General features: G+C 41.9%; 1 protein-coding gene across 10 annotated transcripts in view; it reads left to right on the top strand.

Annotated features, from left to right (window-relative positions):
• TMC5 (transmembrane channel like 5) overlaps positions 1–11,666 on the top strand; it is a 50,608-nt gene extending 38,942 nt beyond the window's left edge. For 7 of the 10 annotated variants that reach the window (XM_073362301.1, XM_073362295.1, XM_073362300.1 and 4 more), the window contains 6 exons: positions 1,989–2,162; positions 3,963–4,041; positions 6,542–6,628; positions 9,705–9,806; positions 10,124–10,166; positions 10,875–11,666. In XM_073362301.1, the coding sequence (XP_073218402.1) occupies positions 1,989–2,162; positions 3,963–4,041; positions 6,542–6,628; positions 9,705–9,806; positions 10,124–10,166; positions 10,875–10,990 (601 nt within the window). In that variant the 3' untranslated portion in view covers positions 10,991–11,666. Of the gene's footprint in view, positions 1–1,988; positions 2,163–3,962; positions 4,042–6,541; positions 6,629–7,453; positions 8,544–9,704; positions 9,807–10,123; positions 10,167–10,874 lie in introns of those variants that run through there. The other 3 variants (XM_073362302.1, XM_073362304.1, XM_073362305.1) reach the window with 3 other exon arrangements.
• The last annotated feature ends 890 nt before the right edge of the window (positions 11,667–12,556 follow it).

The raw sequence follows: 12,556 nt of genomic DNA, 5'->3' as shown, positions 1-12,556 counted from the left end.
AACTTTTTCACTCTTTTTGTATTCCTGGAGTGCCTCTTTCACTATTTTCAGCCTGCTTTGGGTATTTGTAGCCAGCACCTTCCAATTGTCGGCTCCCTTTTCCGTTTGTGCCTTTTCCTCTTTACATGAAGACAAGCAGAGGGAAGAATCCTTACATGCCTCCCACAACAACCAAATTGCTGCTGCATCTCTTTTGGCAGCACTAGAAGGTTTGTATATGAGGATATACTGAACCAATCTATCCTCTAGGTCTGAAATAGTGCAGACATCAGCTAGGGCTTGTTTAGTCCAAGGACTGTACCCAAATTTTTGAAGGATTTGTTTTAAAGGTCTAATTTCTTTAACAAAAGGTGAGGTTGGAGTTCCTTCTGACTCCATTCCTCCCTCTGGTACTGGCGGCTTACCCTGTTTTCTTTTAAACATCTTAACATGGATATTTCAATCTCTTTGTCACTGCTGGTATTACTTAGCGAGTGACACAGCCTAGATTCTGACATCATAACTTAATCTATGCGTTTTTCCCCTGCTACCTTCCCGGAGGCCAGCAGGTCCCCTGCTACCTTCCCGGAGGCCAGCAGGTCCCCTGCTACCTTCCCGGAGGCCAGCAGGTCCCCTGCTACCTTCCCGGAGGCCAGCAGGTCCCCTGCTACCTTCCCGGAGGCCAGCAGGTCCCCTGCTACCTTCCCGGAGGCCAGCAGGTCCCCTGCTACCTTCCCGGAGGCCAGCAGGTCTGGTTAACCTAATAGAAATGCCTAGCTCAATAGAGCTGGCGGTGTGCACACCAATATTTACAATAACTGAGGTTTTTTACCAATATTTCCCCCTTTCGCAATTCTCCACCAAAATGTTATACCAATAAATTAAAAACCAGCAGGATCTTATTAAAGGGAAAAAGGCAAAATACCACATTTATTGTGAATACAGAAAGAATCATAGTAAGCAGTTAGTTATAGCTATAACATTCCATTCAATCTCATATTTATTCACACATTCATTCATACAAACACACACACACAGGTTCTGCAAGGTTGTTATCATAGTTACCAGCCTTAGAGTTGCTCATGCCAAGCCATTGGCCAGGTGGCCTGGACATGAGGAGGGATGCTTGTCAGATGCTCATCTGATGCTCCTGGAAGTTGGTGTGCAGAATCAGACCCCAAAGTTCTCATTTTCTAGAGTCTATTTTTATAGGAATTTCTTCCTATGCCAGTCTATGGGAATTGCTTCATCATGCTGTTGCTGAATCAATCAGCAGATGGCACATTCCTGATGGCTCCATGCTGCCAGATGTTATCTTGTTCTTTGGTTCTCCCATTCTTGAGGCTGTTGGGTGGATTCCAGTCTGCCCTTTGGGGGTCCTCTGGTTATTTCCACTTGATGCCTTCTTCAGCCGATGGACACTGGATTCTTAGGCTGGCACCTCCCTGATCATTCAGTTATTATCCACACCAAGCATCCATCCACATACATCCTCTATCTCTGTTTTAATCACAATTGTTAATCCAACAAAAGGGCGGGGAGTCTCTGGGTTCTGTTTCTGTTGTTACAGAGTATTGCTTTGAGTCTCTCTCTGTGTGAATTGCTTTGAGAGCAGACTCTGTCTTAGAATGTACTAACGCTATTAGCAGCTTGCAAGTTTCACACATAGAGGGAGAGACACAGTATCAAAAACCAAGAGACCTCTTAATTAGTAATACCCTGGAATTTAAACTCTGGGGAATCAAACTCATTTGTGATTTTAATATAGGACTTCTTTAATATGATCCAACAACCAGTGTAAAAACTCAAACACAGACATGCAGCAAGCCCTCTATCAGCTAAGATTTGCTCAGGCAGTTACCCTTTAGTGAGTTGAACTTCAGGCAGTCTCCCAAGAAGACCTAGTACTCAGCGGCAACAGGTGTAACTAACCCCAGGGTGAGGTTACAGAGGCCCAGAGGAAATGAACTAGCACTTTTTAAAAAATATACTTTGTCTTGTTTTTCCAGGCGGATGCCTTCAAACCAGTGTGGTCCGTTCCAAGGCTTGACCTCCATAATTGATGCTGTTTCTGGGTGGATACATATATTGGACAGCTATTCTGGCTCGAAATGGGTGGTGTGGATTTATCGTAACTTAATTGGAAGTGTGCATTTCTTCTTTATCCTCACCGTCATCGTCCTGTAAGTGTCCATACATTAAACTAGGTGGGGTGGAGAAAGTGAGGGAAACTTCTTCATGAGGTGATCATTTTCTGTGATGAAAATGCAAAGGACATTTTAAAGCTTCATTGGTGGAAACAATAAATCTATTGGAATTTAGTGAGAATTTGTGGTATGTGAATAGAGACGCAAAGACAATTTGTTCCATTTTATATGAGGTGCTCAGAGCTCTTTACAAAGCAACCTCACTCTAGCCTTATGAGAGACCATTCTTCAAGTACACCCACTTCATTGGGTATCCAGATTTACAAAGCCTCTTCCCACTAGTGCACTTAAACTTACAAAATAAGCAAATCATCTTGGGTACAACTGATAGAATGGTTTGTTCTTCCAGTTTGAAAGGTAAGCAAATTGATAAGTAAAGGGGGCAGATTTACAAAGGCCCAAATGACAGGCCGGGCTACACTATGAATGTTTGCCAGTATAGTAACGTTGATTAGAGGGTGATTTATTTTTGGTGACATTTTTATACCAGCAGAAGCCCTAGTGTAGATGCAATTACGGGTGGCAGGGGAAGGGGGTCCTTTTGCTAGCATAGCTTCTTTTGTTTCGAGGAACTAGTATAAGTTATGCCAGTATAGAGGGTTTGTTTGGGTTGCTGGCACTGGTAAACTTTTACTAGGCTGTGGGCCAACACTGCAAAGCCCTTTAGTGCCAGAGATGCAGCTTATATTAACAAAAGGAGTTCATTTGCTGATATAAGCTGCATCTTCACTGGGTTTTGCTGGCAGAGCTTTGTCAGTTAGGGGTGTGATTTCCTCTTCCCCTTCCTTCCCCTCCCATCCCACCACCTCCACATGCTTCCAACCAATGTAGCTATGCCAGCAAAACTTTGTAGTTTAGACCTGGCCTATGTCTGTGCTACAGACTTCTGCTGGCATAGCTATGTCAGTCAGGGGTGTGATTTGTAACTAGCACAGCCTGTGCCAGAAAAAGTCCCTATTGTAGGTGCAGTTATACCAGTGACACTGTGCTTTTTACCTGACAAGCTTGGTTAACTGCTGTACCGGAACAAAGCATGGGTAGGCTGGTATAGCTGTATCTGCACTAGGAGCTCTTTGCTATTTTATACTGGCATTCCCACACCCCAGCAAAGCACTTCTAGTGTAGATTTGGCCCTAGTAGAGACCTGGCTTTGGCACGTAATTCCCATTGGCACCTAACTGCCATTTGTGCCTTTGAAAAGCTCTCCCAAAGCAGTTACGGGTTTTGCCCAAGACTCCATAAGTCAGCAGGAAAATTGGGAATAGTAGATAGGAGTCATTGCTCCCAGTCTCATAGTCCAATCACATTCCCTTCTAAGAGTCAAATCCTGATCCCATAAAAAAATCCATAACAAAACTCCAAGACATGCCAGTGGAACCAGGATTTGCCTCTATGTGATAGTTACTAAGGTTCATGAACTGGCAGGGGAAGGGGAGGGACGGTGCCAAGAACTGGTACAAGGTTGGTTGAAAACAATGGATTCCTGTCTAGAACTAAAAGGTACCTTGTGGTGTTGACCTGCCTGCCTTGTATCTGTGTAAGAGCCCATAGAGCTTTGGGTCTTTCCCAATAGAACTTCTGACCCATTTAGTATTTGCCTGACATTACTCATAAGTGGGACAAGGTGGGTGAGGTAATATCTTTTATAATACTGCATATTACTTACAAATAATCACTGTGTAAAATGAACAAGAGCTCTTCTTGTTTGGCAGTTATTTGGAAGAGAAGCATCACCCAAAATAAATACTTCTGCGCTGAACTTTCTTTTCCTTTCAGAATGATCACATATCTTTACTGGCAAATCATAGAAGGAAGAAAGATAATGGTCAGACTCCTGCACGAGCAAATTATTAATGTAAGTTTGTTTTTCAGGTTTCTATTATTTAAATAAAAAAACAGGCAGCAAACACGTTAGCTGGTTTCCCCATGTCTGTTGCATACGACGCGTGCACGCAGATAGGTTTCTGTTTTAGCACAAGTGCGAAGAGGAAAAAATCTCCCTACATACACTTGACTAATCAACTCTGTATGCAGTTTATTTTAAAGTTATGCAGGGCATTACATAATTTGTCAGAGGCATTACTTGAAGCAAGGAGATGCTTTGCTTTCCGCAGAGGTGTGGTGTCAGATGGCTAGGTGTCAGGCTATGGTACTTTCAGGATTAATAGTCTGATCCAGCTCTGCAAACTGTGTGTCTTTTTGTTAGATTTGGTTTCTAAATAGACAGAAATTGCATTGGTGGGTATAGTCTTCTCAGTGCAAATGCCATTCCCATTAATGCTAATGTCTAATAGGACAGTAAAGCCTGGGTGTTGTAAAAAAAACACCATAGAGCAGTTGCTTTATTTTCTTTGTGAAAATAAAAGTACAATTAGTTTTACTTTCGTAAATATGATTTTTATGCTTTTTGATTGGTATGTGTGAGGAGGGGTCTGAAGTTCATCATCCCAAAGGCTTTTGTGACAATAAAGACAGACTTAGAGTAGCACCTTGAGTTGTGTGAAAGTTTTGGGTCATGCGCCCCCATCCCTGAGACTTTGGGCTAAGCAGGATTTGGTTAGTCTGGAGAGCTGGCGGGCTTGCTAGGGAGAGGGCAGTAGCTGCCAGAGCTGACTCACTTTCTGAAGCTGGGATGTGGGGCCTATTTTCTGCATGTCAAGTCTGTGTAGAAGTGATCTTGGGTGAAATTCAGCAGTTGGTGAAGGTCCTGTGTATGCTCCTTGGGCGCAAGAATAAGAATTATCACGTGCCAGGGAGGTGGCCTCCATGCTGGCTCCGAATGTACTGATATGTGGGCACCACTGGATCTGTTCTAGTGGCCCAGACCACCCTGATGGAGGCAGAAAGATACAGCCTGTTGGCTAGAGCAGTGACTGCAGAGGGGCTGCACTGCAGGCTTCCTGTCTGTCTGCCTGCAGCTGGAGGAGATGTTTTCATCTCTTCTCCTCTCCCCCCGCCCCCAATTCCCCTGCAGGGTAGCTACGTAATCTGTTTAATCAGATTCCTGCAGGATTTGAGACAGTAACTATATGCATAACAACTCCCTCTTCTGCATTCTCTCAGCTGGCTTTGGGAAAGCTAATGCTTCAGGCTGCTTCTCTCCCCGCCTCCTCAGTAAACCTTTGGGGATACAGCCCACCTAGAGATAACAATTTTGACTAATGGAGTTAGAATAACTTGGGTCTGATCTACTCTGGGAAATTATTCTGCTATACATATGCCAGTCAATTTCTGTTATAGCTGTGCCAGCATAACTCTTGTGTGGACAAGATATTCTGGAATAAATGTGATTTTATTCCACAATTATTCCACTTCGATTGTAATTGCTATCCTGGTCAATTTCCCTGTGTAGACAAGCCCTGCGATTGCATTAGGACTAATATGCACACTCAGGTTACTAACTGTCATAAATATAAAGGGAAGGGTAAACCCCTTTGAAATCCCTCCTGGCCAGGGGAAAGCTCCTCTCACCTGTAAAGGGTTAAGAAGCTAAAGGTAACCTCGCTGGCACCTGACCAAAATGACCAATGAGGAGACAAGATACTTTCAAAAGCTGGCAGGAGGGAGAGAAACAAAGGGTCTGTGGGTCTGTCTATAGTCTGTCTTTGTCGGGGATAGACCAGGAATGGAGTCTTAGAACTTTTAGTAAGTAATCTAGCTAGGTATGTGTTAGATTATGATTTCTTTAAATGGCTGAAATAAGAATTGTGCTGAATAGAATAACTATTTCTGTCTGTGTATCTTTTTTGTAACTTAAGGTTTTGCCTAGAGGGGTTCTCTATGTTTTTAAATCTAATTACCCTGTAAGATATCTACCATCCTGATTTTACAGGGGGGATTTCTTTATTTCTATTTACTTCTATTTTTATTAAGTCTTCTTGTAAGAAACTGAATGCTTTTTCATTGTTCTCAGATCCAAGGGTTTGGGTCTGTGGTCACCTATGCAAATTGGTGAGGCTTTTTATCCAACATTTCCCAGGAAAGGTGGGGTGCAAGTGTTGGGAGGATTGTTCATTGTTCTTAAGATCCAAGGGTCTGGGTCTGTAGTCACCTAGGCAAATTGGTGGCTTTTTACCAAACCTTGTCCAGGAAGTGGGGTGCAAGGTTTTGGGAAGTATTTTGGGGGGAAGGACGCGTCCAAACAGCTCTTCCCCAGTAACCAGTATTAGTTTGGTGGTGGTAGCGGCCAGTCCAAGGACAACGGGTGGAATATTTTGTACCTTGGGGAAGTTTTGACCTAAGCTGGTAAAGATAAGCTTAGGAGGTTTTTCATGCAGGTCCCCACATCTGTACCCTAGAGTTCAGAGTGGGGGAGGAACCTTGACACTAACATTCATTTTTTTTCTTTATTCTAGGAAGGAAAGGATAAAATGTTTTTGCTTAATAAACTAAGTGCACTGCAGACATCAAAACTAGGCCCACCAAAAGGAGAACAACAAGAGGTCAGTTCAAAGGCGTGGGTGTTTCCATGTTCACATTCTTTAGATAAATAATCATAAGGCCAGAAGGGAACCCTATCTATGAACTGCTGATTTTATAAATCAATCACCATTTTGGGGTACATCCACTCTAGTTGTTAACACCTTTGCAAAGGTTAGTCTGGACAATGCCAATGCACTTCTAACTTACCTGGGGGATCAGCCTAAGCTAAAAATCTCAAGTAAAGACAATCTCCCTGTTGGTGTTTACAAAGCCATAGGTAAAACCTTCCTAACAGAGATGTGGTGTCACACCCGCAAAAGGGCTCATCCATTCTCAGGCCTCCTATAGACTAGGGGAAAAGGTGCTTTCCCCTTCACCGTCAACTGAGCTAGGTCACAGGAGCTTATTACTCCACAGAAAACCCCATTCAACATGAATGTGGACAGTTTTTAATACCTTTTGGCTGGAATATAATACGTCATGGTTAGCCTGAACTGGGGTTTTCAATCTTTAAATGAGCTCAGCTGAGTTAATTTGACTTGAAAAAAGGACCCTTTTTTCCTAGCCTAGACAAGGCCAAGGTAAGAGTCCGTCCCTAGAGCGGATTCAGCCTGGGAGAATTGTTCTGATGTTGATATGCTATACCTGGTGGTTGTGTATTGTCACTCAGTATCCTGCTGGGATAGATGCATGGAGCTCTGAAATAAGACAGGAATATTCCTGTCTAATTTCTTTTTACCATTGGGCTGGTTAATCACATGCTGTATCTTCAAAACTCTCCTCTGGGCTCTTTAATACTAAGACCACTTGTTTCTCTGTTACAGCCATTCTGCTTTTCTTTACAGATTCCCCTCTCTTCCTATGTCACCCCCCACAAAGCCACCAGAAAGAAAGGGAAGCAAGCTAAAAAGATAGTAAAAGAGTAAACAAAGGAAAAGAGACCAAAGACACAAAGAAGAAAATAAACTCTTTTTATCTCAGGAAGCTCAGTGCATCCAAATTCTCAAGCAGCATAGACAGAGCAGGCCACTTGCTACAGCTTCTAGTGCAGCTGCCCAAGCTCTGATGTCTTTCCTCTGCAATGCACAGTTCTCTTCTATTCCACCTAGTTATTTGTATCGAAAGCAATAAAAGATTTTTGTGGTAACCGATGAATTGTCAATGTAACTCTAGAGGGCCAAATATGCCAATCCAGAAAACAGGAGACAGACCACCAGCATAGCATAGTGGTAAGAGCAAGGAACTGGAACTGAGATCTGAATTCTGTTCCTGACTTGCTGGGTGGCTTTGGGCAAGTAATTTACATCAGTGCCTCAGTTTCCCGATCTGTAAATTGGGGGTTATGAGATTCACCTGTCATTGAGATTATTTAACAAAAGGTTCTGTACAGTGTATGCCAAAAGCACTATTGTTATTTCACAATATCTCCACGAGATGGAGACAGAAGCCAAATAAAACTTTGTAGCACCAATTCTTGAATAAAAGGTACTGACCTGCCTAAGCAGACCTGTTTGCATCATCTCCAAGCCAGCTGGAGATGCCTGTCCCTGAGCTAATGAACTCAAAGCACTTTGGAGGACAGGATTAGAGTTCAAAATTATCTTAATAAATTGCACGATGGGTTTCAAGTCAACAGATTAAATTCAGTGAAGACAAGTGCAAAGTATTACACCTAGGAAGAAAAAAATCAATTTGCCCAAGTACAAAATGGGGAAGCAGTACTGCTGAAAAGGATCTGGGGGTTGTAGTGGATCGCAAATTGAATATGAGCCAACAATGTGATACAGCTGCAGAAAAGGCTAATATAATTCTTGGGTATGTTAACGGGAGTGTCATATGTAAGACATGAGAGGTAATTGCTCTGCTCTATTTGGCACCAGTGTGGCCTTAGCTGGAGTATTGTGTCCAGTTTTTGTCACCACACTTTAAGAAAGATGTGAACAAATTGGAGAGAGTCCAGAGAAGAGCAACAAAAATGAGAGAGGATTTAGAAAACCCGACTTACAAGGAAAGGTTTAAAAAAAGCTGGGTACGTTTATTCCTGAGAAAAGAAAGCCAAGTTGGGGGGACCTAGTAAGTCTTCAAATATGTTAAGGGCTGTTATAAAGAGGATGGTGACTGATTTGTTCTCCATGTCCACTGAAGGGAGGAGAAGAAGTAATAGCCTTAATCTGCACCAAGGGAGATTGTGGTGAGACAAACTATAAGGATTGTTAAATACTGGAAAAGGGTATTAAGGGAGGTTGTGGAATCCCTGCCGCTGGAGGATTTTTCAGAGCAGGTTAGACAAACACCTGTTGGGGGGGTCTAAGTTTACTTGGTCCTGGTTTAGCGCAGGGGACTGGATTAGATGACATCTCGAGGACCCTTTCAGCCCTGCGATTTCTATGATTCTATAAAATGTTTTGAGGGCTGTTCTCTAACTTGTGATGGCAGGAATAGCGTCGCTCAGTGCTTCACAGAAGGAGATTTTTTATTTTTCTTTTCTTTTCTTTTTTCTTTTTCTTTTTGTATTTTCAGTGGAAAATACAGTGGGGAGATTTATATACATAGAGAACATGAAACAATGGGTGTTTCCACTGAATGCATCCGATGAAGTGAGCTGTAGCTCACGGAAGCTTATGCTCAAATAAATTGGTTAGTCTCTAAGGTGCCACAAGTCCTCCTTTTCTTTTTGCGAATACAGACTAACAGGGCTGCTACTCTGAAACATGGGGAAATAGTTTTACTTGTGTAATGATCCATCCACTCCCAGTCTTTATTCAAGCCTAAGTTAATTGTATCCAGTTTGCAAATTAATTCCAATTTAGCAGTCTCTCTTTGAAGTCTGTTTTTGAAGTTTTTTTTTGTTGAAGAATTGCCACTTTTAGGTCTGTAATCGAGTGACCAAAGAGATTGAAGTGTTCTCCGACTGGTTTTTGAATGTTATAATTCTTGACATCTGATTTGTGTCCATTTATTCTTTTATGTAGAGATTGTCCAGTTTGACCAATGTACATGGCAGAGGGGCATTGCTGGCACATGTTGGCATATATCACATTGGTAGATGTGCAGGTGAACAAGCCTCTGATAGTAATCTGATGTGCTCTCTTCCAGAGGAGTTCATCTTTGTACCAGCCATCTAGACAAGCTGCTCTGCAAATGACAGCCTCCCTAGAAAGGCCATTTGGGAGAAATGGAAGAGACTTCTATGCTGAGGTATGATAAGCCAGCCAAGAAGGGTACTTGTATGGAACATAGTAGTTTTCATTTGGATGTTGTGATGATAATAGGACCTCCGCAGTTTGCAGACACTACTATCCACCCACCTCAAAAACTATTTTTAATATAAAAATGTACCAAGAAAAGCTTTCAGAACAAAACCCAACTAGTTCTTCACAAAGCCACATAAGGTTGGCAGAAGCAAAGGATACGTTTAAGTGATCAAAGTTTGCTTTTAAACATAAAGGTAACAGGCATATTGGTGGGAACACATGGAAGTAAATATTCTGATTTACTATGAATTTTGTTTTCAGTCCTTCTCTGCTGGGATACCAGAAAAGACTGGCCTTTCTCCTGGTAAGTAATAACTCTCAACACAGAGAAAACAACTCGAAGAAGTTCAGCTCAGTAAGATTTTGAAATGCAGTAGGTTAAAGCACCAAAATGGCTGCAGAATTCTGTCTTACTCCGATGAAGGGCAGGAACAAATAATCAGAATAGGCCATTAAAGCTAACATCTTCAGAAGCGGACATTGGGTTTTCATGCCTCAGTTTTTGAGTGCTCAACTCTACATCTTGGGCTCCACTTTGGTACACCCTTAGCTCTACTTGATTCAACGGGAGCTGTGTGAGCTTAGCGCCTCTGAAAATCAGGCCCAAGCTGTGTCATAGAATGTGATGGGGCATCCAAAATCAGTGGGTACTTTTGAAATGTGGCAGAAGACTTATCTGTACCTGAAAAGTGAATTCCTTGAAACAAATGAAACTTCATGTCCTCTTAGGGGAGTAGGTCTGGAGGGAATACTGTATCACAGTAAGGGATGTACTTCACTTTGCATTTCAAAGAGGGTTATTAAGTGTGTATGGTGGCCTAGAAACCTTCACACAGCCAGAAGCAAGGCAGGCATAGAATCTCACACATGAGCTTGATCTGGCTTGCACACACACGTATCTTCCTTGTACTTGAGAGATGGTTTAATTTAACAGCATAGGCACTTCCTGACAAATGGAGGGCTAACGTTATATGTGCACTCACCAAATCAATTTTACTTCCTTTGCTAAAAGCGGACTCAGAAGGACACCGACCAGCGATTTCTGAGACCCTTGCACTGGCTCTGAGAGCCAGACAACAGGCTGAATGGGAAATGCAGGACGATGACGACAAGGACTTTAGACCATGAACTGTACAAAGCAAATATAAATACGAATTGCTAGAAGTACTTCTACCAGAACCTTACTGTTTTGCAGTAATGGCTGGAAACCCATTGGAAATGACTGACTTTTTCAAATAAGACGCTAAGGGAAAAAATTAAAGCAAGAACACATCTGAAAATGCACTTTGTCGATTGCAGTTTAAATTTTACAATTTCATAGTAAATGAACTGTACTGTTTTGTTTTTAAAAAATGAAATCTTGATGATAGCAGACCTCTCTAGCTTCTGCTATGAAATCTTTTGCTGAAATATAGCAAGTGACCACCATTCATCAGGTTAGGGAGGAATTTTTTATTGTATCAATGTAATGTGTGTCTAATGACAAATGTAAATTACAATTCTACAACCCTCGATGGTATTCTTATACTTGACTTGCTTTGATCTGGCTGTTCTTAGCTGTATTTTTTAAAAACAGAAATGAAGTATTTATAAAATAAAAAGGATTCTAACCTATTTAAAACTATTTGTTACAGTAAATTGTGACCCAGAATGGTGAATATAAAACTGTTTGTGTGAACCTTATTGCTCTCAGTCTCTCTCTCTTCACAATTCAGATTACTCATCTTTTGAGCCTTTTTTGACAGAGGTTAAAGTGTCATTCTGGAATGGCTATAATGCAATAAACTCTAATCTTGTCAGCCAAGTTGTGGGTTTTTGTGTGTTATGACTTCACAGCTGCAGATTTTACCACTTACACCAGCTGCCCCAGAAATCCTTTTTCTTCATATTTGTGGCAATTCCAGCTGCCACCTGGTACATGTTAAGCTACAAGCACACATTGGAAACAAAGTGTCAATAGCACCTTGCTATTCCAGCATGCACTGGAAATATTTGTTGGGGATTTTATCCAGGTGATTTTGGGCTGCATGTTGCACTGCTTCTTTTGTTGCAGCAGTCTGTGCCACCTGCAGAGCCCGAGCCTGGCTATGCTGTCCATCTTAATTTGGTTCTCATATCTTAGATACTTTTAAATGTCTACCTTTGGCATCTAGTTTTTCCAACTGCTTTCCTAATGTAAGAATTACCCTTCAGTGGGGTTACTGTTGTAACTGTTTCTCTGGGAACTTATTTCTTCTGTTGTTGTCATCTCACATCTCCTCCCCTGCCCAACTCATTTCCCTGGATTATATTTTTTGCTTTTTCTTTATATTTGTTTCCTACCTAATACAATAGCATGAGTGTGCTTGAGGCTTCAGGAAAAAATCCAGACCTGCCTCAAGGAGCTTACAATCTAAGCTAGCGCTGGAGAGATGCAACAGCTGAAGGTGTAGGAAGAGGACAGGCTTTACACAATGAAAGACTGAAGTACTGTGTTGCTAGTGTACACCTCGTGCTGGGGCCTGATGCATACATATTTAAGTCTAGGCTTTGTTTTGCAGTGGCAAAGTCTACAACTGTTTATTTGCAAAATGCATTCAGCCCCAACTTAAGTGAACATTCCAGAAAAGAGTTTTCTAGAACACATTGCAATTCTCATATCTGCTCCACCCCAACGGCCTAAGATGTTTTTTATAATTAAAATAAAACTGAAAG

The sequence above is a fragment of the Lepidochelys kempii genome, chromosome 10 (genome assembly GCF_965140265.1).
Source record: "Lepidochelys kempii isolate rLepKem1 chromosome 10, rLepKem1.hap2, whole genome shotgun sequence".
In the NCBI taxonomy this organism is placed as follows: Eukaryota; Metazoa; Chordata; order Testudines; family Cheloniidae; genus Lepidochelys; species Lepidochelys kempii.
This window is presented reverse-complemented; position numbering and strand designations above follow the sequence as displayed.